Source organism: Agelaius phoeniceus, chromosome 20 (assembly GCF_051311805.1).
Source record: "Agelaius phoeniceus isolate bAgePho1 chromosome 20, bAgePho1.hap1, whole genome shotgun sequence".
NCBI lineage: Eukaryota > Metazoa > Chordata > Aves > Passeriformes > Icteridae > Agelaius > Agelaius phoeniceus.
In genome coordinates this window covers 5,246,540-5,271,787 of record NC_135284.1, presented here as the reverse complement: position 1 = coordinate 5,271,787, position 25,248 = coordinate 5,246,540, and the positions used below count along the sequence as shown (strand labels likewise).

Sequence of the window (25,248 nt, the reverse complement as noted above, 5' to 3'; positions counted from 1 at the left end):
TTCTGCACTGCTCAAAAAGAACTTTCTGCCTCTGTTCAGAAGAATTTCCCCTTGGTCTGAAGGCATTTCCTTCTGTCCATCTGTCCGGCTGAAGCACTCCCTGTCTCACAGTGCTGAGGAAAAAAAAAAAGAGAAAAAAAACCCAAACAAAAAAAGAGAGATGCAAACCAGCACACAACACTGCGTTGTGCACAGAAAGAGGAGTTTGAAATAGCAGCGGGTATTTTTGTATTTCCCCAAGGCAGCTCTGGGGTGCTCGTGTGGGGCCAGGGCTGGGCCCCGGAGCCCTGAGGAGCTGCTGCGGGCTCTGGAGAAGGAAGGGAGGGGAATGCGCCACGCTGGGAGGGCTCGATAGCAAAAAACAGAGGAGAGGAGCTATGGGTGCATTCACAGCAGTAACCCGGCCGTGTGCCAGCTCAGCACAGCCCGGCCCGGCCGTGTGCCGGCCCCGCTCACCCTCAACGCACCCGCTCCCCCTCAGCCCCGCGGCCACCGCTCCGCCCAGCGCGGCCCGGCCCCGCTTCCTTCCGGGCTCGGTCCCGCCCCGGAGGTGCCGCCCGCCCTTCCGCCGGAGCCGAGGGAGGGCCGGAGGGGCTGAGGGAGGGCCCGAGCAGCGCCGGGGCCGTGAGGGGCTGCGGCGGCAGCAGCAGCGCAGCGGAGCGGCCGGGCCGGCCCCGCCGCCCGGGGCAGCCGGTGAGAGCCGCGGGGTGAGGGCCCGGCGGGGTCGGGGACAGCGGGGGCGGCCGCGTCCCCCCGGTTATAGCTCGAACCGAGGGTCGGGGCTCGGTGTCCGCCCCGCTGAGGGGCTTCACACCGGCCCCGCTGCCGCCGTGGGCCTGGGCGAGGGGTCCCTGGGCCCCGCAGGGCGGCAGCGGTCGGGATAAACAAACACCGGGACAAAAACCGGGATAAACAAACACCGGGATATGCGGAAACTTGGCAAACCGCCTTCCTCCTCCTAAAAGTGATTTTTACTAGATGCACATGTAAATGTTCCTTCGGTGGGGCTGTGCCGGTGTTAACGGGGTGCAGGTGGCGCTGACAGCTTTGCCACCATGCCCCCCCAGCCTGTTTTCCTCATGAGCTCCTTGTGGATCAAGGAGGTTTTGGCTTTTTTTTTGTAAGTATTGCCGCTGCCCGGCTGGGGATTAAAGTCCTTTAAACTCCAGCCGGGGGAAGTTGCGAGCATTTTTAAGATGCTGAGCGGTGCTGTTGCGGGTGTTTGCCCTCCTCCATGTGCAGCTCCTAAAGCTAATTTTTGTTATCTCTGTATGTAATTAATTCCGTGGGTCTGTGCCTGTAGTTAACAGGGTGCAGGTGTCACTGGTAGCTTTACCAACAGTCCCCCAGCCCAGCCTGTGTCCCTGATGAGTTCCTTGCGGATCAATGAGGTTTTGGCTTTTTTCCTGTGAGTATTGTCCCTGCCTGGCCTCTCACTGCACAGCTGAGGATCAAAGTCCTTTAAAGCGAAGCCAGGTGAAGTCTGGAGAGCACTCAAGATGCTGAGCAGTGCATTTTGGATGCTTTTGTGGGTGTTTGTCGCTGCTGTTAGCACTGTGGAGCTCAGGTTGTTCCCTTGAAGCAGGGAGTGGCTCAGGGAGGGTGTGAGATCCTGAGACATTAATGATGTGCTGGAATTTCCAAAGAAATTCTCTCAGTGCTGTCTGAAATCCTGCTGTGCTGTGGCAGGGGCTGGGATGGGCTGCTGAGAAGGTTTTACAGGCAAAATGAAATTGTGTTTTTTGTTTTGCTGAGTGGGGCCCAGTGCTGGGAGTTAGCAGAACTGAACAGTTTTGGGGAAAAGGGTGGCATTGTGGAGGTTGTGGTTTAAATCCATCATTGACTTGCCATGCTTCTGTTGTTTGGGCTCATTTGAAACTACTTTTGATTCCTCTCACCAGGACTTTGGGGAACTGCACTGAGCTGCTTTTGGTTTTCCAGTTGCCCAACACTTTGTGAGACCAGTGAGCAAACCAGAGCAGCAGAGAGGGATGAGGTGTTTTCCAGGAACAGGGCTTCACTCAGCAATTGGATGTGCTGGCCTTCTGGACATGGTTACACAAGTGGTTTTTTGCAGCAGGGAGGATTAGGAAGAGAATTGTAGCTTTGCTGACCAAGAAAAAGCCCAGAACAGCACACAGCAGAAAGGGAGAATGGGATATAAAGCCAATTACACCAATTCCTGAGACTGCTTTGAACAACAAACAGATTATAGGCTTGAAGACAGTCCATCATTCTGGTATTTAATTTTGTTCTGTGCTGTTATTTAAGCTAGAACAGCCTTTCTCAGCTCATTTTTTTCTTGCTGTGTAATCCCCAATTATACTTGGGGCTTTTTTTTTCTTAATAATTAACAACTTGTGATCTAAAACTAGACCTAGAAGTCTCGTTGGTGAAGTCCTATTAGAATGCCACTTGTAACAAGTCAGGTATCAAGTTTATAAAATGTTCTGAAGTTTTTCTCTGAGGTTTTAGGCAACCTAATTCCCATCTGTGTCCAGGTGAGTGTGGTTGGCAGGAAATAGTGTGTAGGAGCCTGTTGCTGAGGGGATTTTAGCAGTTTAAGCTAATCTTCTCTTTCCTGTGACCTGAACTCCCCGTGGAGCAGCACAAAGAGTTTTTAGATGTTTTCCTGTGATTTTGTTTAAAGCACAGCTGTGGGTCACATGGAGCTGGGCACTGATGTCACAGGCACAGCCCAAACCTGTACCCCCAGGCCTGGGCTGACATTTGAAGGGAGAACACAGCTCCCAGCTGAGGAAATGGGGAGCTGGAGCCTTGTGGCCATCAGGATTCTGGAGGTTTGAAGCAGTGGCTGCATTTCCCCTCCCAGTGCCAGGGCCAGCTCTGAGGTTTGTTTGAAGTGGTGGCTCAGCAGACTCTTTCTTTTCTCAGGACTGTTTTTCCTGCACTGTTTCTCCTGCAGCTGCTGAAATGCTGTCCTTGCAAGGAAGGTGCACATGAAAAGTGGGAGCACTGCAGAGATAACACCCACATTTCTTGCCTAATCCCCAGCTTGTCTAATGGCTTTTGTATTTTCTGTTCTCCAGCCTGAGCTCATCCTGCCCCACCCTTTCCTTGGGAGGAAATGAGCTCATGGTTAATTACCCTGCTGCTAATTACATGCCTGGGTGTTTGGGGTTCCACCTGAATCACCACTCTTTCAACACATTGGTTGCTGCTCTTCGGAATTTTGGGGCTTTTGTGTCAGCAGTTCTTTGCAATAAATACCTTTTAAGGGCACTTTTCCATTGGCAAAATACAAAATACACCTTGACTCTCTCCTTCCACCCCTCAGTTTTGATGCACTTTCTAACCTACCTTCCAAATCTATATTTAGTTATTAAAGTTGTCTCATTCTGAATGATGATGGAGTGTTCAGGCACAGTAAAATGGGAACCAACAGCAGTTCCTGTAAGAATTGAATGGATGGAGGCCTCCCTGGTTTTCTTCTTACATTTTTCTGCTTTAAAATTCCATTTCTGGGAATGGCCGTTGGTGACCAGAGAGTTGCAGTGAGTTCATTGTGAACACTCTTTGGGGCACTTGGATGTGTTTGAATTAGAAGAATTCAGGTTGTTCATGAAGTGCTGGAGTGGCTTTTGAAGAGCTGAATCTCATTTGCTTCAGGTGTTTGCTCTAAAGATTGCTGAAGGTTGTTGCTGATGCTTGTGCCAAGATTTTTGGTTTTTTTTTTTGAAAAACACTTAATTTTAGGGAGGGAAGGAAAAAACCAAAGCAACAACAACAAAAAGAACCCAAAACAAAACAAAGCCACCACCCAAAGCAAACCTGCCTGGTCCCACTCTGTGTTTGCTGGTTTTAGATACATTTAATTAAGTTGTTACCAATGCTGCAACTCATTTATAGAACTTCAATTACAGAATTAAAGCTGCTCCTTTAATTTCCAGTGTTAGCTTGTGGAGTTACTTAAAAACTGTTCTTCACAGCTTATAATAATTAAAAATTGATTACAATTAGCTCTTACTGAAGGTGTTTATTGATGGATTGAGCAAGACCCAGTCAGAATATGAGCATTTCCAGCCAGCTCTCTAAAGGTGACCTCAGCAATCCAGCCCTAATAAATAGTTTATGACCCAGCTGAGATCTCCTGACAATCTGCACTGCTGATGAAGGTTCAGATCATTTTTTGCTCCATCCCTGGCAAGGCAGGGAGGTGGAAAAGAACCAGAAGAACAGGCTGGGGGTGTTGGAGCCCCTGGTGAATCCCTGCAGCATCCTTCCCCAAGCCAGAGCTGTGTCTGCCCTGCTTGTGCTGTGGCAGTTCCTTGTGTTCCTTGCTGGAAAGAAGCTGTTACATGAATTTAGTCTTTGCTGTGTGCTTTAAATTGGATCTAATTCAGCTTGGAGGAGCCCTTTTTCCCCCACTCATAAAAGCTGAGGGTGCATCTGCTCTTTGCTGTGACTGACACCTGATTTAATACATTTAATATGAATTTTTCTGGTTATTTAGAATTTGTTATTTTGCTGTTATTGAGCTGCAAAAGATCCTGGAGGAATGATTGCTGCTCCTTCAGTCCCCTTTATGGAACACTGGCAAAAATGGCCTTGGGGTTTATAGGTTTGGAACAAAATTGGTGTTTGCTGTGCCTTGACTCTGTCTGTGCTGTCTCAGAGCTGGTTCAGAGTGTGTGGCAGGGAAAGTGAAGGGGCTCCCAGGCAGAATATTTAGCAGGAAATTTGGTTTTGCTGGTTTGGGTTGCTGGTGGTGGTGAGTGAAAGCCTGCAGTGTTTGCACAGGTGTTCCCAGTTTCAGCTCTGCACAGCCACAGAGGGCAGGCAGCTGCTTTGTCCTTCCTGAAAACCAACCTGAGAGTCCCCATGTCCTCAAGGGACAGCTGGGATTTCCTGGAGCTTCCTCTTGGATGGAAAAGCTGAGGGATGTGAGCAAGGATGAGACGTTGGTGTTGCCCTTCTTAAAAGGTGTTTGCTCTAAACAGGTCAATAAAAAGAAAAAAAAAATCTGTAAGTGTGGGTACAGCAAAAAAAACAATGTTTATAGGAAGATGTGTTTGAAAGCTTCAGAATAAATTGCATTCAAGCCAATAGAAAGCTAATTTTGAATTAGCTGGTGTTGCCCTTCTTAAAAGGTGTTTGCTCAAAACAGGTGAATAAAAAGGAAAAAAAAATTCTGTAAGTGTGGGTACAGCCAGAAAAATATGTTGATAGGAAGATGTATTTGAAAGGTTCAGAATAAATGGCACTCAAGCCAATAGAAAGGTAATTTTGAATTAAACCACAGGGATTTGGTGGTTTTTTCATCATGACAAAACTGCTGTGAGGTGCCCTGAAAAAGCTGGGGCAGCTCTGATCTGTCACTGGAGACCTTTGATGTGAGCCCTGCAGACAGATCTGATTCAATGGGAATCACAGGCCTCATTTCCTTTTGATTTCAGTAGAATTTGGAAAAATAACCAATTTGGAAGAATAATCTGGACATTGCCAACTGGGAATTCTTGTGGCAGCAGGACAGGGAGGATTTTGGTGTCCCCAGCCAGCAGTGGGACCTTTCCAGGCTGGGATTATCCCAATTCAATCCCTCAGGAGCCACCCACAGTGTGTGAGGTGCACTTTAAAAATCACAAAAAAGAGTTGGGGCATTCCCATTTTCCCATTTCACTGAAGAAGGGGAAACCAGCAGCTTTTACTTGCAAATAAGGAACGTTAAGTAAAGGCATTTTATGGATTAATACCTAAGTCTGAGAGCCCATTATTGTTCTGAACTCTTGGAAGGGGTGTTGCTGATTATTAACACAGATATTAAAGGCTGATGGGGTCTGCTCCTGGCACAGAAATGCTCCACAGAGGATTCTGATTCTGTCCTGTGGTGTTTGAGGTGCCATTCCTGCCTTCCCTGAGGGTTCTCAGGGTGTTGGAGCCCTCACCAAGCCCAGCAGTGGGTGAGGAGGTTTTAACTGGTGTTAAATGGTGCTCCTGGGAGGGCCGTGTGCTGCTGCCCGAGTGCTTGGGCTGGGGTGCAGGAGATGCAGGAAGGATGCTTGGTGCAAAGCCTCTCTCCAAATTGTGCTTGTTAATCTTATTTGTGATCTCCTGGTATTTTATTGTACTTCTGCAATAGATTTTTTCTTTTTTTTTTTTAATATGGAAGTTTGTTACCTTCCTTATGTTTTCCTGACTTCTCAGTGGGCGGGTGGTGTAAAGGTGGTTGGAGTTTCCTGCTCTCCAGCTCCAGAAAAACAACAAATTTGGTTTTTTTCCTTTCAATTGTGTTAGAGGTGAGCTTTGAACAGGCCATGAGTGAAAATAAGAGATCTGACCCTGCAAAATGTGTGGGGTGACTGTGCAAACACTGAGGAGCTGATTGGTGGTAAGCAATGACCAACTTCAGCTGGAGTGGGAGGGAGGGAAAGCAACAGAGAAAGGGGGGAAAAGCATTTTGGACACTCCAACAAAACATTTTTATTACATAAGATTAAAATTATAAATATATAAAAATATAATATTTATTTATATAGTATATTATAATTATAATATACTATATTACATAATCTTATAAAAATACTATATATGACATAAATATTATTAATACAATAATTAATGTTATAAATAGAAATAATTATTATTTAATATTTTAATGATATATAGCTATTATTAGATATAATATATAATAGTATCAATATATAATATATATTATAATGTATAACATGAATTATATATAATATATATTATAATGTATAATATGTATTATATATATTTAATATTATTTATTATATTTTTACAATTTTTTAATTTTAAAATTTATTTTATTATTCTTTTATTATGTAAGATTTGGCAGTGATTTACTTACCAAACAATAATTTGAGAGGGCTTTTTCACATTCATTTTCTCAAAACCTGAGTTGTTTTCCTCGTTAAAACATTAATGCTGACCTGCAGAAATCAGCTGGGGAACTTTTCCTTTTGTTTGCAAGGGCTTTCTGTGTGTGCAGTGCCAGCTCTGTGTGCAGCATGTGACTCCTTCCCGTGCTCAGGGTGACTCCTGTGTCCCCAGGCTGGGCTGGTGGCGCTGCCAACGCTCCAGGGAGGGCAGGGCTCTGCCTCTGCAGCCTCTGAACAGAATTTGGTTTTAATTCAATGTACACAGGGGCTGCCAGAGCGGGGGTGGAGCTCTGTGGGCACAAAGGGGATTTTTGTGCCCCTCTGGTGGCACAGAGCCCTGCTCTGCTTTCAAGTGTTGGGGTGGGACAGGGGCAGGGCCAGGTGTTTGCTTTGTCCTTTAATTGTCAAATTGAGTCTGGAATGTGGGGCTGTGAACAAGAACAGACCCCTGGATTCTTCAATTACTGCAGTTCCAGAGTTGGAACTGGAAGTTGTAATTAGAGTTATTGCAGTTCCAGAGTTGTGCTTCTGAACAAGAACAGACACCTGAATTCTTGGAATTACTGCAGTTCCAGAGTTGTGCTCTTGAACAAGAACAGACACCTGGATTCCTGGAATTACTGCAGTTCCAGAGTTGGAACTGTAAGTTGTAATTAGAGTTATTGCAGTTCTGGGGTTGTGCTCTTGAATAAGAACAGACCCCTGGATTCTTTAATTACTGCAGTTGCAGAGTTGGAACTGTAAGTTGCAGTTATAGTTATTGCAGTTCCAGAGTTGTGCTCTTGAACAAGAACAGACACCTGAATTCTTGGAATTACTGCAGTTCCAGAGTTGTGCTCTTGAATAAGAACAGACCCCTGGATTCTTCAATTACTGCAGTTGCAGAGTTGGAACTGTAAGTTGTAATTAGAGTTATTGCAGTTCCAGAGTTGTGCTCTTGAACAAGAACAGACACCTGAATTCTTGGAATTACTGCAGTTCAGGAGTTGTGCTCTTGAATAAGAACAGACACCTGAATTCCTGGAATCACTGCAGTTCTGGGGTTGTGCCTCTGTCCTGGTGGGTGACAGGATTTCACAGGGTTTTATTTCCTGACCGAGATCCCTGTGACATTTCTGGCAAGTCTGTGGCATGAGAATGTTTTTATTTATTGTGTCTTTGTGGTTTCCAGGGAGAACATTGACTGATCAGCTTCACATCAATGGCAATTAAACATTTGATGAATATTTATAGCATTTTTTTCTCAGACAGGCGCCTGCAACTGAGATTTCTGACCAAAATGCTGCTGCAGCTTCTGCTTTTAGGAAATGGTCTTGAAACTGAAGCAAGTGAAGAGTTTCAGGCTTTTCCTTCCCCTTTCTCTTCAGAGTTGTTGCTCAAGGACATGAGTGATGCTCTGGGAATGGCCTGAGTGTGCCAATGCTGCCAAAATGCAATTCCTGCCCAGGCTGTGCAGCTGAGACACACTGAAAATTTCATTTTCACACTGAAAATTTCATTTTCACACTGAAAATTTCATTTCTGAGCTCTGAGGTGTTGGCAGCCAGGAGCTCCCACACAGACCTTCCTTGAGAAATCATAAAACAAAACCAAAAAATTGTTGTGAAAGCAATAGATTTATGTTTCTCAGTTATTTTTGCAAATGGGAATGAAGTAAAGCTCCCAAATATTTTAAATATATATATTTTTTTCCATTTTGCTGTGCACAATATTGTCTGTCAGGCTTTTCAGTGGGAAAGAAAAGAAACTCTTCAGCTGCTCTCCCATCTATAAAAATGAGAACACGTAGCTATAAATTATGTCATTAAGAAATTGATTCCCTTAATATGCATGTCTCTACAATGAAACTATTTTTAGGTTATTTTTAGCAACTCATTATTTCTTTCAAAAATAGAAAAGTGGAAGAAATCTTAATACTTACGTAGATAAGATGGAATATTTAATTTGTTCCCCCTCAGAGAAAATTGTGTGTTTCCTGTTACTTTGCTCAAAATAACTTGATTACATTAATGGGAGATGTTAAACATGATCAGTCTTTTAAAATGGATAACTGAGCTGGGAAGAAAAGAGCTGGAATTTCCTGTAGTAGAAAACTCTCAGTGCCATTTGTGCATATTCCATCTTTGGCTGGATGATCCAGAGAAGAGTTTGGGGGTGGAATTTCAGGGGAAAAGAAGACAACTCTGAGTCATTGACTGATGTTCTTCAGTTTGAGAAAACCCCTTTTCCTCTTGCTTTCCATCCATGGCAAGAAGGAAAAGGGGTTGCATTCACTGGACAAAACCTTGCTGTGCTCTTCCTGCTATTTCCCCATTTGTCAATATTGCAAAATAAATATCAATATTTTAACATACCCACCTTAGCCTTGCTGCTGCAGGTGGTGCTGTGCTGCTTTTCTCCTGGGATGACTCCATCACTTCCCACTGGCAGCAGGGAGCTGGGATGTTTGTGTCAGGGAAGGAAGGGGAGGCTGGGGGCTCTCTGGGCTCTCTCTGAGTGCTCCAACACAGCCCTGGCACGGTGCTGCTGTGGGCAGGAGAATCTTTCTTGTTGCAGTCACTAAACAGAAACCCCAGAGCTGTGCTGTGTGCAGGAGGCAGCTGAACCCTGGCAGAGCTTGGAGGAAGTGGGGTCAGCTGTGATTCCCCATGGGCCCTTTTGGGGCCAGAGTCCCTAAAGCCTCCCCAGGGTGGTTCTGTGCAGGCACAGTCCCAGCACCCAGTGCATTCTATCCCCTCCCTTTGCTGCTTTTGGAACTTTATTTCCTTTTTCCCCCCATTGCTTTGTGCCTCTGGCTCTGAGAGCAAGGTGCTGGTGAGAGCGGAGCCTGGGGCCTTTGTCCTTTGTCCCCTGGCTGTGGGACTGTCACTGCTGCCCTGGAGCACTTTCTGGACCTGTGTGAAGGTCACAGCCCTACAGAGATGCCCTGGGCCTTTGTCCCCTGGCTGTGGGACTGTCACTGCTGCCCTGGAGCACTTTCTGGACCTGTGTGAGTGTCACAGCCCTACAAAGCTGTCCCTTTGTCCCCTGGCTGTGGGACTGTCACCGCTGCCCTGGGCCATTTTCTGGACCTGTGTGAGTGTCACAGCCCTACAAAGCTGTCCCTTTGTCCCCTGGCTGTGGGACTGTCACTGCTGCCCTGGGCCATTTTCTGGACCTGTGTGAGTGTCACAGCCCTACAAAGCTGTCCCTTTGTCCCCTGGCTTTGGGGTTCTGGTTGTGTAACTGTGCCCTCCCTCCTGTGGCACTCATTCCTCCCGTTGCCATGGAGCTGTTCAATAATTCAAGCAGGTGGCTCCTTTCTAAAGGCAGCCCCTCAGAAGCAATGATTTCCAGCAGGCTGCTGCCAGGCTTGTGCTTTTAACCCTTCTCCTCTTCCTCCAGGAGGAAGATGAACCTGAAGTCGGAGCGCAGGGGGATCCACGTGGATCAGTCGGAGCTGCTGTGCAAGAAGGGCTGTGGTTACTATGGCAATCCTGCCTGGCAGGGCTTCTGCTCCAAGTGCTGGAGGGAGGAGTACCACAAGGCCAGGCAGAAGCAGATTCAAGAGGATTGGGAGCTGGCAGAGCGGTAAAGAACCTTCCTTTCTTCTTCAGGGTCACTCCTCCAAATCCTGCTCCTGCCTCCTCTTTCCCAGGCCTGTTTGTTCTGGCTCAGGTTCATCACAAATTCCCCAATTTGACCTTTCCTTCCTTTTGATGCAAAGGTGGATGTTTTCTTCCTTCAGGGTGATTCCTCCAAATTCTGTTCCTGCCTTCTCTTTCCTAGCCCTGTTTGCTCAGGTTCATCACAAATCCCCCAATTTGACCTTTCCTTCCTTTTGATGCAAAGGTGGATGTTTAGGACATTCTGGTATAAGAGGTTTGAAAAGAAAACCTGAGAGGGAGCAAATCTAAACAGAGCCCAACCTGCCAGTGAATACTTAACCTAATTTGCATATGCAAATCTGTATTTCTGTCAGCATTTAGAAGGGTTAAAGGGACAATTTTGATTAAATACCCTCTGGAGATGGCAATTATTGCTTGGGTATGGGCAGCACCATGCTTTTACATTCCAGCTGCTGGTTAAAAAGTGATTTTAGCCTTCTCTGTGGTCATTCTTTTGAGCTACAGGCTTAAGCCCAAGAACATCAAAGCTTTAGTTTTGCTTATTTAGGTAATTGTCCAATCACTTCTTTTCTGCAAATCAGTCTAGTTTTCCTCATGTGATAAATGCTTGACCCTGAAAATGGAAGATGTGTTTTCACAGAGGTCCTGTCGTTGTTTTCCTCTGCCATAAATGTCTTACACAGTTAATAAAAGCTTTATTATTAGGGCAGATAGTCATGCTGCCAGTCTTGGATCATCTCTAAAACAAGTGGGCTATTTAAGGAATTCTTTCATGAGTAGCTGGGAGATGCTGAAGGCACAGAGAAGCTGAGATTGTTTGTTACAGTGAACAGACAGGCTTGTCAGCCCTGATAAAATCCAATCCCTGCCTCAAGAGACTGCAGATCCCAGGCTATGGATGGTCCATCCTGAGCTGGAGGGATGTTTAAAGAATTGCTCAGCTCCCAGCATCCTGAAGGGTGACAGAATGTGACCTGTTTGAATCCTCCTGCTCAGGAGGGAAAAAGGGTGCAGGCTTGGTGAGTTTGCCCTCCTCTACTTTGGATTAGAAACTTGGTCTTTCAAACTTTGCCTCATCCATTCAAGCAGATATTTATCACCAAAGCAGATTCTGAAACAATGATCTATTTCCCAAAATATTCCTGAGATTGGGACAGAGTATTTTGTTTTTGTAAGATGGGCAAAGACTGCCTGAGGCAACAGGTTGGGGAGCTCAGTGTGAGGCAGGGAGGAAGGGACTGAATCTGGTGCTGGGAGTGAATCTGGTGCTGGGAGTGAATCTGGTGCTGGGAGTGAATCTGGTGCTGGGAATGAATCTGGTGCTGGAAATCCCCCCCTTGCCTTTGATCAGTCCCCCCCTGTGCCTTTGGATAACTCAGAGTGTGACATCAGGGGAAGGTGGCCATGCTTAAACCTCGATATTCTCCCTTTGCACCTGTTTAACCCTGAGTTTTCCTCACTTCTACCACTGCAGCATGGAAAAGGTGGGGTGTCCTACAGTGAAGGGAGATAGGCAGGGGGAAGAATTAAAATGTAAAATGAGTAATTAATGATTGCACAAGAAATCAGCTCCTTTGCCTTGTTTCTAAGCCCTTAAACCAGACTCTGGTGGTTTGCAGGGGTCCCAGGACAAGGGAAGAGACGAGAATGTTGACTCCACGTTCAGAAGGCTGATTTATTATTTTATGATATGTATTCTATTAAAATTATATACTAAAACTATACTAAAAGAATAAAATAAAAGATTTCATCAGCAGGCTAACAAGCAAGAATTAGAATGATAATAAAATCTTGTGACTGACCAAGAGTCTGAGCCAGCTGGGCTGTGATTGGCCATTAATTAAAACCAACCCCATGAGACCAATCCCAGATGCACCTGGTGCATCCCACAGCAGCAGATAACCATTGGTTACATTTTGCTCCTGAGGTTTCTCAGGAGAAATAATGCCAGTGAAAGGATTTTCCATAACTGTCTGTGACACCAGCCCTGTCTTTGCCCAACTGCAGGCTCCAGCGTGAGGAGGAAGAGGCCTATGCCAGCAGCCAGAGCACCCAGGGGGCACAGTCCCTGACCTTCTCCAAGTTTGAGGAGAAGAAAACCAATGAGAAAACAAGAAAGGTCACTACTGTGAAGAAGTTCTTCACTGCTTCCTCCAGAGCAGGAGCTAAGAAGGGTAACTCTCCTTTGCTTTTCATGCTTTCTGTGCATTTTAAAGTGAAAAGTTTTTGGCAGATGTGTTGTTCTAAAAGGCAGATTAATGCTCTGTGCTTTGACTTTTAAAAGTTGGAATGGTGATGCTTCTGGAGAATGGTTGCTTCTGAAAACAGAGAAAAATGTGAGTGATGTCAAACAATCTGTTAAATAGAGCTAAACCTGTGTTTCTGTGTGATTTTACACAGAACAGGAATTCTCCCACTGAACAGCAGCAATGTGTTCCTGGTGCTGGCACTGCACTGCTGAGGGGAAGTTCCTTGTTCCTCTGGCACACATTCCAGAGAAATTCCTGACTCAGCCATGGTGTCACACCAGGATTTGGGGCTGGAAGGGAAATTCCTCCTGGAGAGAGCAGCAGAGAAGGTTTTGGCTGTCAGTCACCCCAAACTGCTGTGTGTGAGTGTGACAGAAATATCACACTCACTGTGAGATAAAATAAAATCTCAGCTGCTGCTGCCTGAGTGCCTCACTCTGACAGGAAAAAATGGCATGTGTGAGCAGGGTGCCTTGAGCTGCACATAAAAGTGAGGCTGGCAGTGTTTGTGTGGGCTGAGAATACCAGGTTTGTGGCTGGGTGTTTGTTCTGCACAATGTGTTACAAGCAGGAAGGATGAATGGCACTGCTGGCTTGGCATAGCAATAGCACACACAGGCAAAAGGTGGGAGATGCTGGGCTCTGGAGGAGGAATTCCACAAGGAAAAGCAACATTAATCTGTCTTAACCTTAGAGACAATGCATTTCCTTTATTTGAAATGTTTGCATTTCCTTTATTTGAAATGTTTGCATTTCCTTTATTTGAAATGTTTGCATTTCCTTTATTTGAAATTCAGCATTTTTCTGGTAGAGTTGTCCTGGTGCATGACAGCAGCTGGCTGCACGAGACATTCATTCACCTGCATTAAACCTTTTTTTTTTTAATGTTCATTTTTCTCACTTTCCATCTTTTCTTTTTTTTTTATCCCTTCACCACCTGTCCTGCCATGCTCCTGCTCTTGGTGCCCTGCTTGCTTTGGCCTTTTTATTTCAGCAGCTGAAGAGAAAACCCCTAAGCAAGGACAGCTTGGGAGGGAGAGAAATGCTGATAACATTCTCAGGGATTTGAAGGAGATTTTTACTCCCTCCTGGGAACTGGCTTCCCCTTCAGAAGGTAATGCAGCACAGCCTGGGCAAGCTGTCTGCCTGGTTTTAGTAAGCTTGGCTCTCAGTTGGGCTTTGCTAAACACAAACTAGGGTTGTGCCAGTTGTAACTCATGTTCTTGAACATAAAGATGGCAAAAAAAGCGAGTCCAGCATCCTGAGGTGATGTTAAATCTCTAAACCAGTCCTTTGCTTTTTACTAGGGAGTCACAAGAGTAAAGCTGAAGCTTCTTTGAGCTCCACCTTAGGATTAGGATCAAAAAACCAAGAATTTTGTAAGAATTAGCTGGATCTTGTGCTGCTTTGTGTCTTTATTAAAAAGAAAAACATCCAGGTTGCCATTACGAATCCGATTATTATGAGTTGAAACTACTTCAAGAACTTTGGCATTCTCAAAACATCTCCAGATGTTTGTTATGTAAAGCAAGAAGAAAATTTCCCATCAAGAGGAGAGACTGATTTCACTTAACCCAAAAGGACAGCAAACAGCTTGAAGAGCTCCTCCCCCATGAACTGTTTGCAATCCTGACCTGTTCTGCTGGCTCAGGAAATGTGCAGTGTTAATGAAGGATTACAGGAGGGTGGTGAAGGGCTGTGTGTGACAGAGCTGGGGACAAACCCTGTTCCACATCCATGCTTGGGCTCCATGGCACAACCATAGTGAATCCCTGCAGTGCTCCTGTTCTGCTGTGACAAGTGGCTTTCCTCTAGAAAGAGTGAAATATTAATTATGTTTATTTTTTGTGAAGCTGATCCTTCCTTGACTCTTCCCGTGCTTGCTCCTGGCATTTTGGCATTTTCCTCTCTTTAACTTGTTGGAATTTCTTGGCTGTGATCAGCTTCTTTGTAGTTGGATTGAATTCTCTGAGATCACAGGACAAACCTGAGGATGTTTTGTTGCTGGAAGCTCATTTGTTCCTGCAGCACTTGGTAATCAGTACAGATTAATTTTCCTTAAAACAGGATTTCAGCTCAGAGATTAGAGAATCTGAAGCCACAAGAATTCTTGGTGTAACTCATTAAAAGACAATTCATTCTAAATTAACATCCACTTTTTAATACTTAATATTAATCTGTCTCCATTGACTACATCTCTCTAGTCACTAAACAGCAATCTAGTTTGAATTTGTGACTGAAAAAATAATATTCACATTCCTTAAGGTCATACAGTAAAATGAGGCTCATTATTTTTATAAAAGAGTGAATTCATTGTTGAACAAAGTAAATAAACGTTCAGCTGTACTGTGAAATGAGATCAGTGATTAATCATGGAAGAAATAGCTGATAATTCTGCCCTTTTCTTGGTTTATTATTTCCAAATGAGCTTTGTGCTTCTCTAATGACAGATTGAATTAATGGCCACCCTTCAGCTGGAATCCTGTGGAGGATTTGGGGTGCATGGAGTGAATCCTGGCTATAAAGGCAATGGAAGGAAATCCCTTCTGCAGAAGTGTCCCTGAGGAGCCAGAGGGGAGTTGGATTTGCACTCTCTATCTCAATTGCTGCACTTGGAATTTAAATATTTGCACAACCTCTTGTGTTCTGGGCACTGAAATACCAGAGGTGCTCTGGTGGTGCCTGGCCAAGGTGTTCCCTGTGCTGAGGTGTGGGCTCTGCTCAGAGGAGCAGAGTTTGGAACTCCCCTGGTGCCACAACCTTGGATTTTCTGTAGTGCTTGATCTCTTCAGAAACACATGACAAGCAAAAAAACCCCACTGAGCTCCCTCAAATCCAAATTAAACCAACTTAAACACGTGAATCCCATTTCTTTCTTTTCCCTTTGGAGTGGTGCATGCTTGTTGAAAGCAGGATTTCTGTGCATGTGAAGTGGTTTCAGGTTAAAGCCCTGTTTGTCTCGTGCTGACCATGAATATTTTCATCTTTTCTGTCTCTCTGCTTGCCTCTCACCACGTTCATTTCCACCACCTCTGTTCAATCCCTCCATTCCCAACAGCGTTGGCTGGCAAGCTGAAAGGTGGGTGAAGGTACTGGAGCAGCACAGTGAGCTTGGGACATGGAAAATCAGATTATTTTTGGAGGGAAAAGCAGATTATTTTGGAGGGAAAAGCATTATTATTACTATTATTATTACTATTATCATTACTATTATTATTACTGTTATTATTACTGTTATTATTACTATTATTATTACTGTTATTATTACTATTATTACTATTATTATTGTTATTGGCATTGTTGTTATTATTTATTATTATTATTAATGTTATTGTTATTATTGTTGTTATTATTACTACTACTACTACATCCAACATTTCCCTGGCAAACCTTGAGAAATACAATTTACCCAACTGCTCATTTACAATTTACATTTACACAACTACAAATGACCAATTTGCACAGCTGAAGAAAATTTTTTTTTTAAAAGTGACTCGAAATGATAAAACCTTTCTGCAATTATCCATCAGTGTCAAACAACTGATCTGCTGTGCCCTGAATTTTGCCAGCAGAGATCCAGGAGGCCAAAGCTCCCAGCCCTTCCATCCACAGGCAGGCCAGCATCGAGACAGACAGAGTGTCCAAGGAGTTCATAGAATTCATCAGGACCTACCAGAAGCCTGGCCAGGATATCTACAAGCAGTGCAAACTCTTTCTGGACACCATGAGTCATAAAAGGGTGAGCTCTGCATGATCTTGTCTCAGTAAAATGGGGAAACTGGGGGCAGAGGGAGGAAATGCTGCACTTCTTGCAGCAGTTTGGATTTTCTGGAGTGGGGCAGGAGCCTTCAGATGATTGGATTGATCTAAAGAAGATCTGGGTGCCTTTTTTTGGTGTTTTTTGGTAGTGTGGGACCAAAGGATGCTGCCAAGCCCAGAGCAGCCCAGATAAATGAGTCCTGACTAAATCCCACATAAATGAGGCTGTTCAGCAACATTCTCCATGAATATGATTGTGGAGGTTATATAAGCTGTCACCTGGGGAGGTTTTGATCTCTCTGAGTGGGTTGGGTTGGAAGGGAACTCAAGATGATCTGGTTCATGGCAGGGACACCTTCCACAGAGCCAGGTGGCTCCAAACCCCAGCCTGGCCTGGGACACTTCAGGGATGACACAAATTGAGCCTAAAAACTTGTAAAGATAATAATTGAGCACCAACCCACCCCTCTCCTTTTATAGGGGAAGGGGAACTTGACTTTGCTGCTTTTTTTAATATGAAATCAGTGTTATCTTCATTTTCCATTAAAAAAAAAAATCAATATTGTTGAAATATTAGTCTGTGGTGCCACCTATGGTTGGAATGAGGCAGAATTCAGCACAGCTTTTTTCCCCCTCTTCTTCTCCCTTTCCTGTTTAGTTCTTCAAATTATCCTCAGGGAATCTTACATTGCCTCTATTTTGAATTCTTCTTAACTTTTATTGCTTTTCTTTTGGATCTGTTTATTCTGAGCACAGAGTTTGTGAGAACAGAGTGGGTTTATTTTTGGCTTCAAGCACTGAAGGTGTTCTCAAGGTGTTTCCTACTTCAGCCTTCTCAAAACTTGGGATTTTTTTACTACACATAAACCAGGCCTAAAATCCATTTTCAGCAAGAGCTGAGACCTGTGTTCAGGAAAATGTCCAGTTCTTTGCCTTAGAGAATTCAGAAATCAAATTCTTCCCCCACTTTTTTTAATGTTTCCTTTCATTTAATGATGAAAATTGCCTTAATTAAGTTAATTTTATATCCTTCAGGAGCTCAGTTAGCCAAGGCCAGTGTTGTTTCACAAATACCACTGTGAATTTATTTCACAGTAACTTTATCATCAGAAACGTGCTGTAGAGATATTCCTTCAAATAATTGATGTTCCTGGGGGTTTTATAGATTAGAAAATATCTTTTTAAAAAATCAGAGGTTAAATAGGGACAAACATCTTGCTTAGTCTGAGTTTTGTCAGAGCTCCCAGAGGAAAATGCAATTGCACCTGTGCTAACATCCATTTCTTCAGCAAATAAATACAAACCTTTCACACATTAAAGAACCAGTGTTGGCTTCTCCTATTTTTAACTAAAATTGAGCCACTCCAAGGACCTCTGATGACACCTCTGCATTCTCAGACTGTTACTGCAGCTGGACACTTGCCTGAAAGCAAAACAAAACAGGAGGTGCTGGGGCCAGCCCTTCACACTTACTCCTTGTTCTCCTGCAGGATTTAAGCATTGAGGAACAATCTGAATGTGCCCAGGATTTCTACCAAAATGTGGCAGACAGGCTGCAGACACGTTGGAAAGGTACCAGCTTCTTTCACCTTCCTCTTCCAAAAGCAGTGATGGAAAACTAAATTGAATTTTCAGTTCAAGCAAAGTGTTCAGAAATGCTGGGAACAGGTTCAGGTACCAGAGTTAGAAATGTTCCCTCTAGGAAGTTTTGCTGTCTAAATGTTTTTACAAACATTTTGTATTTTGTTTTAAATTCTTAGTGGAGTTCTGTTGGATTAAGGCATTTTCTGCCCCAGAGATGGGGTAACTGAGAGGCATTTAAAAACTTTTATTCTATATTATATTATATTGTATTTTATTGATTTTATTTTTTATTTTATTTTTTAATATATTTTTTATTTTTTAATTTTTATTTTATTTTTATTTTACTTTTTTATTATTTTATTTCATTTTTTATTTTTATTTTTAATTTATTTTAAATTTTATTTTTCTTTATTTAAATTTAAGTTTTTAATTTTTATTTTATTTTATTGTATTTACTTCATTTTTTATTATATTTATTATATTATATTTTAGTAAATTTCTTATATATGTATTATAATTCTTACTCTATATATATACATATATATATACACACATATATATATACACACACACATATATATATATACACACATATTTCTTCTTATATATATTTATTATAATGGATGTATTATATCCATTTATGAACTCAGGTTGCCTTGAATGAATAATCTTAATTTGCTGATACTGGGATTAAACCTTGCAAAGAGCCCTGGGATCTTTCATTTGTGGGATTTGTCCCTTTCAGTGCCCCCTGAGAAAGTGGAGAAGGCAATGGATGAGGTTGAGAAATACATCATGACTCGCCAGTATAAATATGTTTTTTGCCCTGAGACAACTGATGATGAGAAGAAAGACCTGGCTGTCCAAAAGAGGATCAGGTAAGGCTTGAAAGGAAAAAGAATTGAGGAATCCCTAATTCTCTAAATGAACCATGTTAAAAACACCTTGTGCTGTGCACAGAAAAATGGCTTGTTAAGGGTTCAAAGCATTTTATTTCAAATACAGAAAGAATTAATAGGTGGGGTAATGACAACCACTACGCTGGGAAAATTTGCTTTTATTAAATCACAGCCAAAAATAATTTTTTAAAAACGGAAGTGCTTTCTGTGAAAAGAAATGACATCAGTGGAATAAACTGGTTTGTGGCTGGAATAATGCCTCGTGGACACAAAGCATTCCTTTGCCCTGAGTTCAGGAAGCAAAGGTTTCAAACCCCTGCCTGTGAGTGGCACTGAAGAGTTTTTTAACCCTTTTTCTCCTTTTTACCTCAGCTCCTTAACCCTGAACTGGTTTCTGTCCTGTTGCAGGGCTCTGCACTGGGTGACCCCCCAGATGCTCTGTGTTCCTGTCAGTGAGGAGATCCCAGAGGTCTCTGACATGGTTGTGAAGGCCATTACAGGTTTGTGAGTGATCAATTCTGTATTTCCAGCTTGCAGTTCCACCTCTCTTCTTATTGAGATGATTTCTGCTGTCATCACGAGCTGGGTCCGGACTGTTCAATGTGCAGGAATTTGGAATTTCAGCTGTGGAGCAGGGATAATTTCCACACTGAAGTGCTTAGGATTAACTGATCTACTTGAGACACTTCCCCACAGACAGAAATGATGCAATAAATGCAATAAATGATGCAATAAATGAATTTCTTAAAATTTCATAGAATTCAAAATAAATTCATATAATTCAAAATAAATTCATATAATTCAAAATCAATTAAAACTTTTGAGGGGATTCCTGTAGTTTTGAGTGGGATTCCTGTAGTTTTGAGTGGAATTCCTGTAGTTTTGAGTGGAATTCCTGTAGTTTTGAGTGGAATTCCTGTAGTTTTGAGTGGAATTCCTGTAGTTTTGAGTGGGATTCCTGCAGTTTTGAGTGGGATTCCTGCAGTTTTGAGTGGGATTCCTGCAGTTTTGAGGGGATTCCTGCAGTTTTGAGGGGATTCCTGTAGTTTTGAGTGGGATTCCTGTAGTTTTGAGTGGGATTCCTGCAGTTTTGAGGGAATTCCTGCAGTTTTGAGGGGAATTCCTGCAGTTTTGAGGGGATTCCTGCAGTTTTGAGTGGAATTCCTGCAGTTTTGAGGGGATTCCTGCAGTTGTGAGGGGATTCCTGCAGTTGTGAGGGGATTCCTGCAGTTTTGAGGCAGTTCCTGTAGTTTTTTGAGGCAGTTCCTGTAGTTTTTTGAGGCAGTTCCTGTAGTTTTTTGAGGCAGTTCCTGTAGTTTTTTGAGGCAGTTCCTGTAGTTTTTTGAGGCAGTTCCTGTAGTTTTTTGAGGCAGTTCCTGTAGTTTTTTGAGGCAGTTCCTGTAGTTTTTTGAGGCAGTTCCTGTAGTTTTTTGAGGCAGTTCCTGTAGTTTTTTGAGGCAGTTCCTGTAGTTTTTTGAGGCAGTTCCTGTAGTTTTGAGGCAATTCCTGTAGTTTTGAGGGAATTCACCCAGTTTTTTAAGTGAAATCAAACCGTTTTAAGTGAAATTGCATATTTTAAAATTAATGCCTATAACTTTAAATTAATTCATATAAATTGACCTTACTTTTTAGAAGTAGCAGGAGCAGAAAAATACACTTTATTTCCATGAATATTACCCAGCAAATCCTGCTTATTCATAGCCTGATTATTACAATTTGAATAATTCCAGGACACTTTTTCCCCTCACAGACATCATCGAGATGGACTCCAAGCGTGTCCCTCGGGACAAACTGGCCTGCATCACCAAATGCAGCAAGCACATCTTCAATGCCATCAAAATCACCAAAAACGAGCCAGCCTCTGCTGATGATTTCCTGCCCACCCTGATTTACATCGTGCTCAAGGGGAACCCCCCACGCCTGCAGTCCAACATCCAGTACATCACTCGCTTCTGCAACCCCAGCAGGCTGATGACTGGGGAGGATGGATATTACTTCACCAACCTGGTGAGTGCAGCAGGGAAGGTGGCCTTGGACAGCAAGGTTTGGCTTTTAGCTGGAGGTAGGGATTGCCAGCAAAGGGCATAAATTCAAATTCATGAAGATACATTGACATTGGTGAGCCCAAATTCCGTGCATTGAAATTTGTAAGCCTGAATTCCAGTTTGTAAACCTAAATTCCAATTTGTCTTCAAACACTGGTTGAGGTTACTTAGAGCACAGCCACTTTTGTCTCCTCTCTCTTCCATCTCCTCTGTCCAAATCAGAGCTTTGTTTTCTTATTTTATAACTTTAAACCCTTTATTTGAAAAGTCTGATGCTAAGACTTGGGTGTGTTTTTATCCTGCAAGATCTTTGCTCCTCAGACCCTGAGTTTGGGCTGTGCAGATGTTCCAGATGCAAAGTTCCCTCTGGAGTTTTTGGAAGGCCCTGCAGAATTAGGCCATTCATGTGAGAATTTAAAGAGGTTTTTTACAGCTTCTTCAAGAGGCATTTCTTGGTGTGCTCTGCATTTTATCATAAAATATTCTGGAGGGAAATTACAGAGTTGAATTCAACACTTGGAATGTTAAAAGTTCATTTCAGTAGGAGCAGAGCATCCACCAAGTGAGCTGGGCTTTGACATTCCTACAGGAAATTAATTAATTAATTAATCTGCATAGCAGATCTCTGCTGATCAGATATTAAATATTAACACTTGTTAATATTCCTGCTGTTCCCTCACCTCCCAAACACACAGACCCTGAGGTCTGCAATGTACCTTGGCAGCTCCATTTTTGATTTCTTCAAACTTTTGGGGAGAGGAAGTTATATGAAGTGTCTGATAAAATTAACTTATGGAAAAGCTTATAAAAATAATATTAAAAATTTTAAAAAATCACTTGCTGGTGTAAAAAGAGGGAAAGGAATAGAAAATGTTGTAACATTTTCTGAGTGTAGAACATTGCAGTGTGTGGTGATTGCAGCCTTGCAGTGATGCTCTCTCTGCTTTGTTTGCAGTGCTGTGCTGTGGCCTTCATTGAAAAACTGGATGCTCAGTCCTTAAACCTGAGCCAGGAAGATTTTGATCGTTTCATGACTGGCCAGACCTCCCCAAAAAAGCAGGAATCTGACAGTTTCTCCCCTGATGTGTGCCTGGGGGTGAAGCAGATGTGCAAAAGCTTAGACCTCCTCTCTCAGTTGAACGAGAGACAGGAAAGAATTGTCAGTGAAGCCAAGAAACTGGAGAAAGACCTCATTGATTGGACTGATGGCATCACCAAGGAGGTGCAGGATATTGTGGAGAAATATCCCTTGGAAATCAAAGCTAAAAGCCAAGCCTTAGCAGCCATTGACTCTGAAAATGTGGAGAATGACAAGCTGCCCCCACCACTGCAGCCTCAGGTGTATGCAGGGTAATTCTCCTCAGCTAGCTGGGAAGGAAAGGAAATTTAAAGCTTAAAAAAGAAAAAAAAAAGAGCTTAAATCAGTACATTTTTAAAGGTACTTTTGTTTTGGGGTTTGGTTTTTGGTTTGGGTTTTTTGTTTTGTTTGGTTTTTTTTTTGGTTAAGTGTAATGAATTGTATTTATTTTAGTCCAGTAGGTTTCTATTAGGCTTTGGTGGGTTTTTTGAACTGAATTTCGATTTTCTACACAAGCTGGTGTAATTTTTAAGCAACACTAGTCCATTGACATCTCTCCTGAAAGTTCCCTTCGAAGCATGCACTTAATTGTTTTTAATAATCAGTTTAACTTGAAGCCAAGTTCCAGCAGGAAAAAAAAAAAAGAAAAAAGTACCAATGTTAGTCTGAACTTATTCTGTAGCTGTAAAGATGAATTATATATTGTAAAATATGTAAAATTGTAAATAGATTTCAAATCTAATGTCCTTACTGTGCATGAGCTCGTGTGTGAGTGAAAATGATCTCAAAATATTCATTTTAGCACCTTTCAGTTCCATCATATTGCAGTAAAAAAGCAAAAATGCTGTTGGAGTTTGGATAACCTGGAGGGGAAAACTTGTGGAGTGATTTGCAAACTTGAAAAATCATCTTAATCTGCTTTGTTTAAAAAAGAAAATCTATTTAAAAGATGCCATTTCTTCATTTAAATGCTCTGTCAGAACACCTGGTGGCCTGGAGTGGTGCACAAAGTGCTGATTTTACTGCTTTGGGAGGGAATGTGGGGCCAGAAACTGAAAATATTTCAGAAATAGGAGGAAATATTTGTATTAAAAACTGCATAATGTGGAACAAAAAAAGGGGAGGGGAAAGAGACCATGAAAGAGTTGCTCCAAAAGTCTCTCTCTCTCTCTCTCTCTCCTGGTCACTTCCATCAATGGGATAAATTTTGGTTGCTTTTTTGACAATCCTGGAAAAATAAATAAATAAATAAATTCATATAATTTGAGGTTGCTCTTTAGAAGGAGCAGAAAAATGCACTTTATTTCTATGAAACATCAATGTTCTGCTCTTCAGTGACCCCTTCAGCACCGTGAACAGGGAGCTAAAAATGGCTTTTTGTGCCACTAAAAGCCACTAAAATTCAGATTGGGGTGAAAAAGAGGAGCTCACCCCACAGAAAACAACCTCTTAAACACAACTTGGAAACTTTTTCTGTGTGAATTTGATCTCTCTTCCATGCAGCCCAAACACCAAGCTCAGCTGGGGCTGCTTTTAAGGCAGGTTAAATTCTTGCCATGAGGAGGAAAGCACAAACCTGGTGCTTTATTCCCACTTCACTGAGGCTTCTGTTCAATCTGCACTGCAATAACTTCAGACCACGACTGTGATTTCTCCCTTTTCCTGGCAGTTTTTGGCCTTTTTATGAACTATGCACCACCCCTGGTGTTCAGAGGAGCAGCTGCAGCACCGGGATGCTCAAAACAACGAGAAAAAATCAAATTATTCCTTGTGTCACCACCCAAATCGCTTAGTAAATAATCCTGGGCTTGATTTCCTTTATTTAGGTGCTGATTCTGATCTCCTGGTTTGTCCCCAGGGAGGGGTGGGGGAAGAAAACTTGCAGCTGTTGTGTAAATGAGAATGTTTAAATAAAAGTTCTGCCCTGGTTAATGAGTCCCTAAACCCCTCCTCATCTTTTGTTATTCCATGAGTGATTCATGGCTGCTCCTGCATCCTCTGAGGTGGGAGAATCTCCTCCTCTTTCCATCCATTTCTGATTAATTTCAAATATCTGTTTCTATTTCCAGCAGGTCTCAAGTGCCCTGCAAGTTCTAGGCTGGGTCCCAATGTTTATTTTTATTTTCTTTGCAGGGAAGTCATTGGGGTGATGAAGCACTAGGGAAGGATTTGGTAACTAAAATATCTCTTTTTTTTCATGTGCTATCTTGTAATTAAGGCACCAAAATGGGGATGTTTGGAGTAAATTAGTCAGGGAAGGTGGATTTGGGGACAATTTGAGTAAATTTGGAAAAATTGACTCAAAATTTGAGTAAATGAGTCAGGAAAAATGGATTTCCACACCTTGGAGTAATCCCTGAGCAGGGCTGGAGCACAGAGGCACTCAAAGTTTAGGTGAGACCCCAATGCTGCAAAATATAGCAAAGCAGAGACTTTAATGGAAATATCATCCCTTAAAGTGATTTAAAATGCAGGTGCTGTGCTGTGCCCACAGTCACACTATCAGAAATTTGCTTTATTTTTCCTGCTGTTAGTTCATTATCACTGGAAATAAAGACTCTGCAGCTCCTCAGGTTGGATCTTTTATTGTGAAATATTTCTTTGCATGGGAAATCCTGCACTTATTTCCTTTTGTAAGGAATATATTTTACAGGAAATGCTGGAGTTATTAATTGTGATTATCACTCATTAATTCAGTGCTGTCATTTTGGAGTTTCTGACCATTCAGATCCTCATGGGACTGCTGGAGTTTTACCTTCCCAAAGCCTTTTTAGGGAATATTTTTCACCCAAATATTTTAATGCATAATTACTAATTTCTTTTTTATAATTAATTTATTTAGGGAAGGTTTTCTCCCAGCTTGCCCAGCTGTCAGGGACAGTAAACCAGAGCCCACATTATCCTCGTGGAAATATTGCCATAGTATTGCCATTAATAATACTAATTATTAATAATTAGTATTACATTATTAATAGTATACATTATTAATAATTATAATATTGTAATATAAAGCAATGATATCATTATTTTTCACGATAAATGTAAGCAAAGGTTTGTTTGCTTTAGGGATTTAACCCTGAACACTTTTCGGTATTGGAATAAGTATTTATGTTAGGAAATATAACAAAAAAGCTGTTTTGGGATAATTTTTGGAGGAAAAGGGGAG

General features: G+C 42.5%; 1 protein-coding gene and 1 long non-coding RNA gene across 9 annotated transcripts; both read left to right on the top strand.

Moving 5' to 3' along the window:
• Positions 1-541: 541 nt before the first annotated feature.
• Positions 542-24,014, top strand: RABGEF1 (RAB guanine nucleotide exchange factor 1). Of its 8 annotated transcripts, none has more exons than XM_054646750.2 (11): positions 556-693; positions 10,245-10,430; positions 12,476-12,642; positions 13,712-13,831; positions 15,776-15,796; positions 16,290-16,456; positions 17,967-18,048; positions 18,806-18,938; positions 19,368-19,459; positions 20,710-20,966; positions 21,960-24,014. In XM_054646750.2, exons 2-11 carry the CDS (start codon positions 10,252-10,254, stop codon positions 22,356-22,358), a joined length of 1,617 nt encoding a protein of 538 aa, XP_054502725.2. In that variant the 5' UTR covers positions 556-693; positions 10,245-10,251; the 3' UTR covers positions 22,359-24,014. The 8 variants fall into 8 exon arrangements, with proteins under 8 accessions (XP_077044810.1, XP_054502725.2, XP_054502723.2 ...); XM_054646748.2 differs by having other exon boundaries at positions 16,287-16,456; XM_077188694.1 differs by having other exon boundaries at positions 580-707; positions 16,287-16,456.
• On the top strand, positions 13,838-15,580 carry LOC143695542 (uncharacterized). Its single transcript, XR_013184861.1, has 2 exons — positions 13,838-14,751; positions 15,168-15,580. It is a non-coding gene; the product is annotated as an uncharacterized LOC143695542 (long non-coding RNA).
• Positions 24,015-25,248: the final 1,234 nt, after the last annotated feature.

Coding starts and splice junctions, on each gene's coding strand:
- RABGEF1 (XM_054646748.2), top strand. CDS start 10,252: ATGAACCTGAAGTCGGAGCGCAGGGGGATCCACGTGGATCAGTCGGAG. Junction 13,832..15,775: donor ACTGGCTTCCCCTTCAGAAG/GTAATGCAGCAC, acceptor CATTCCCAACAG/CGTTGGCTGGCAAGCTGAAA. Junction 20,967..21,959: donor GATATTACTTCACCAACCTG/GTGAGTGCAGCA, acceptor CTTTGTTTGCAG/TGCTGTGCTGTGGCCTTCAT.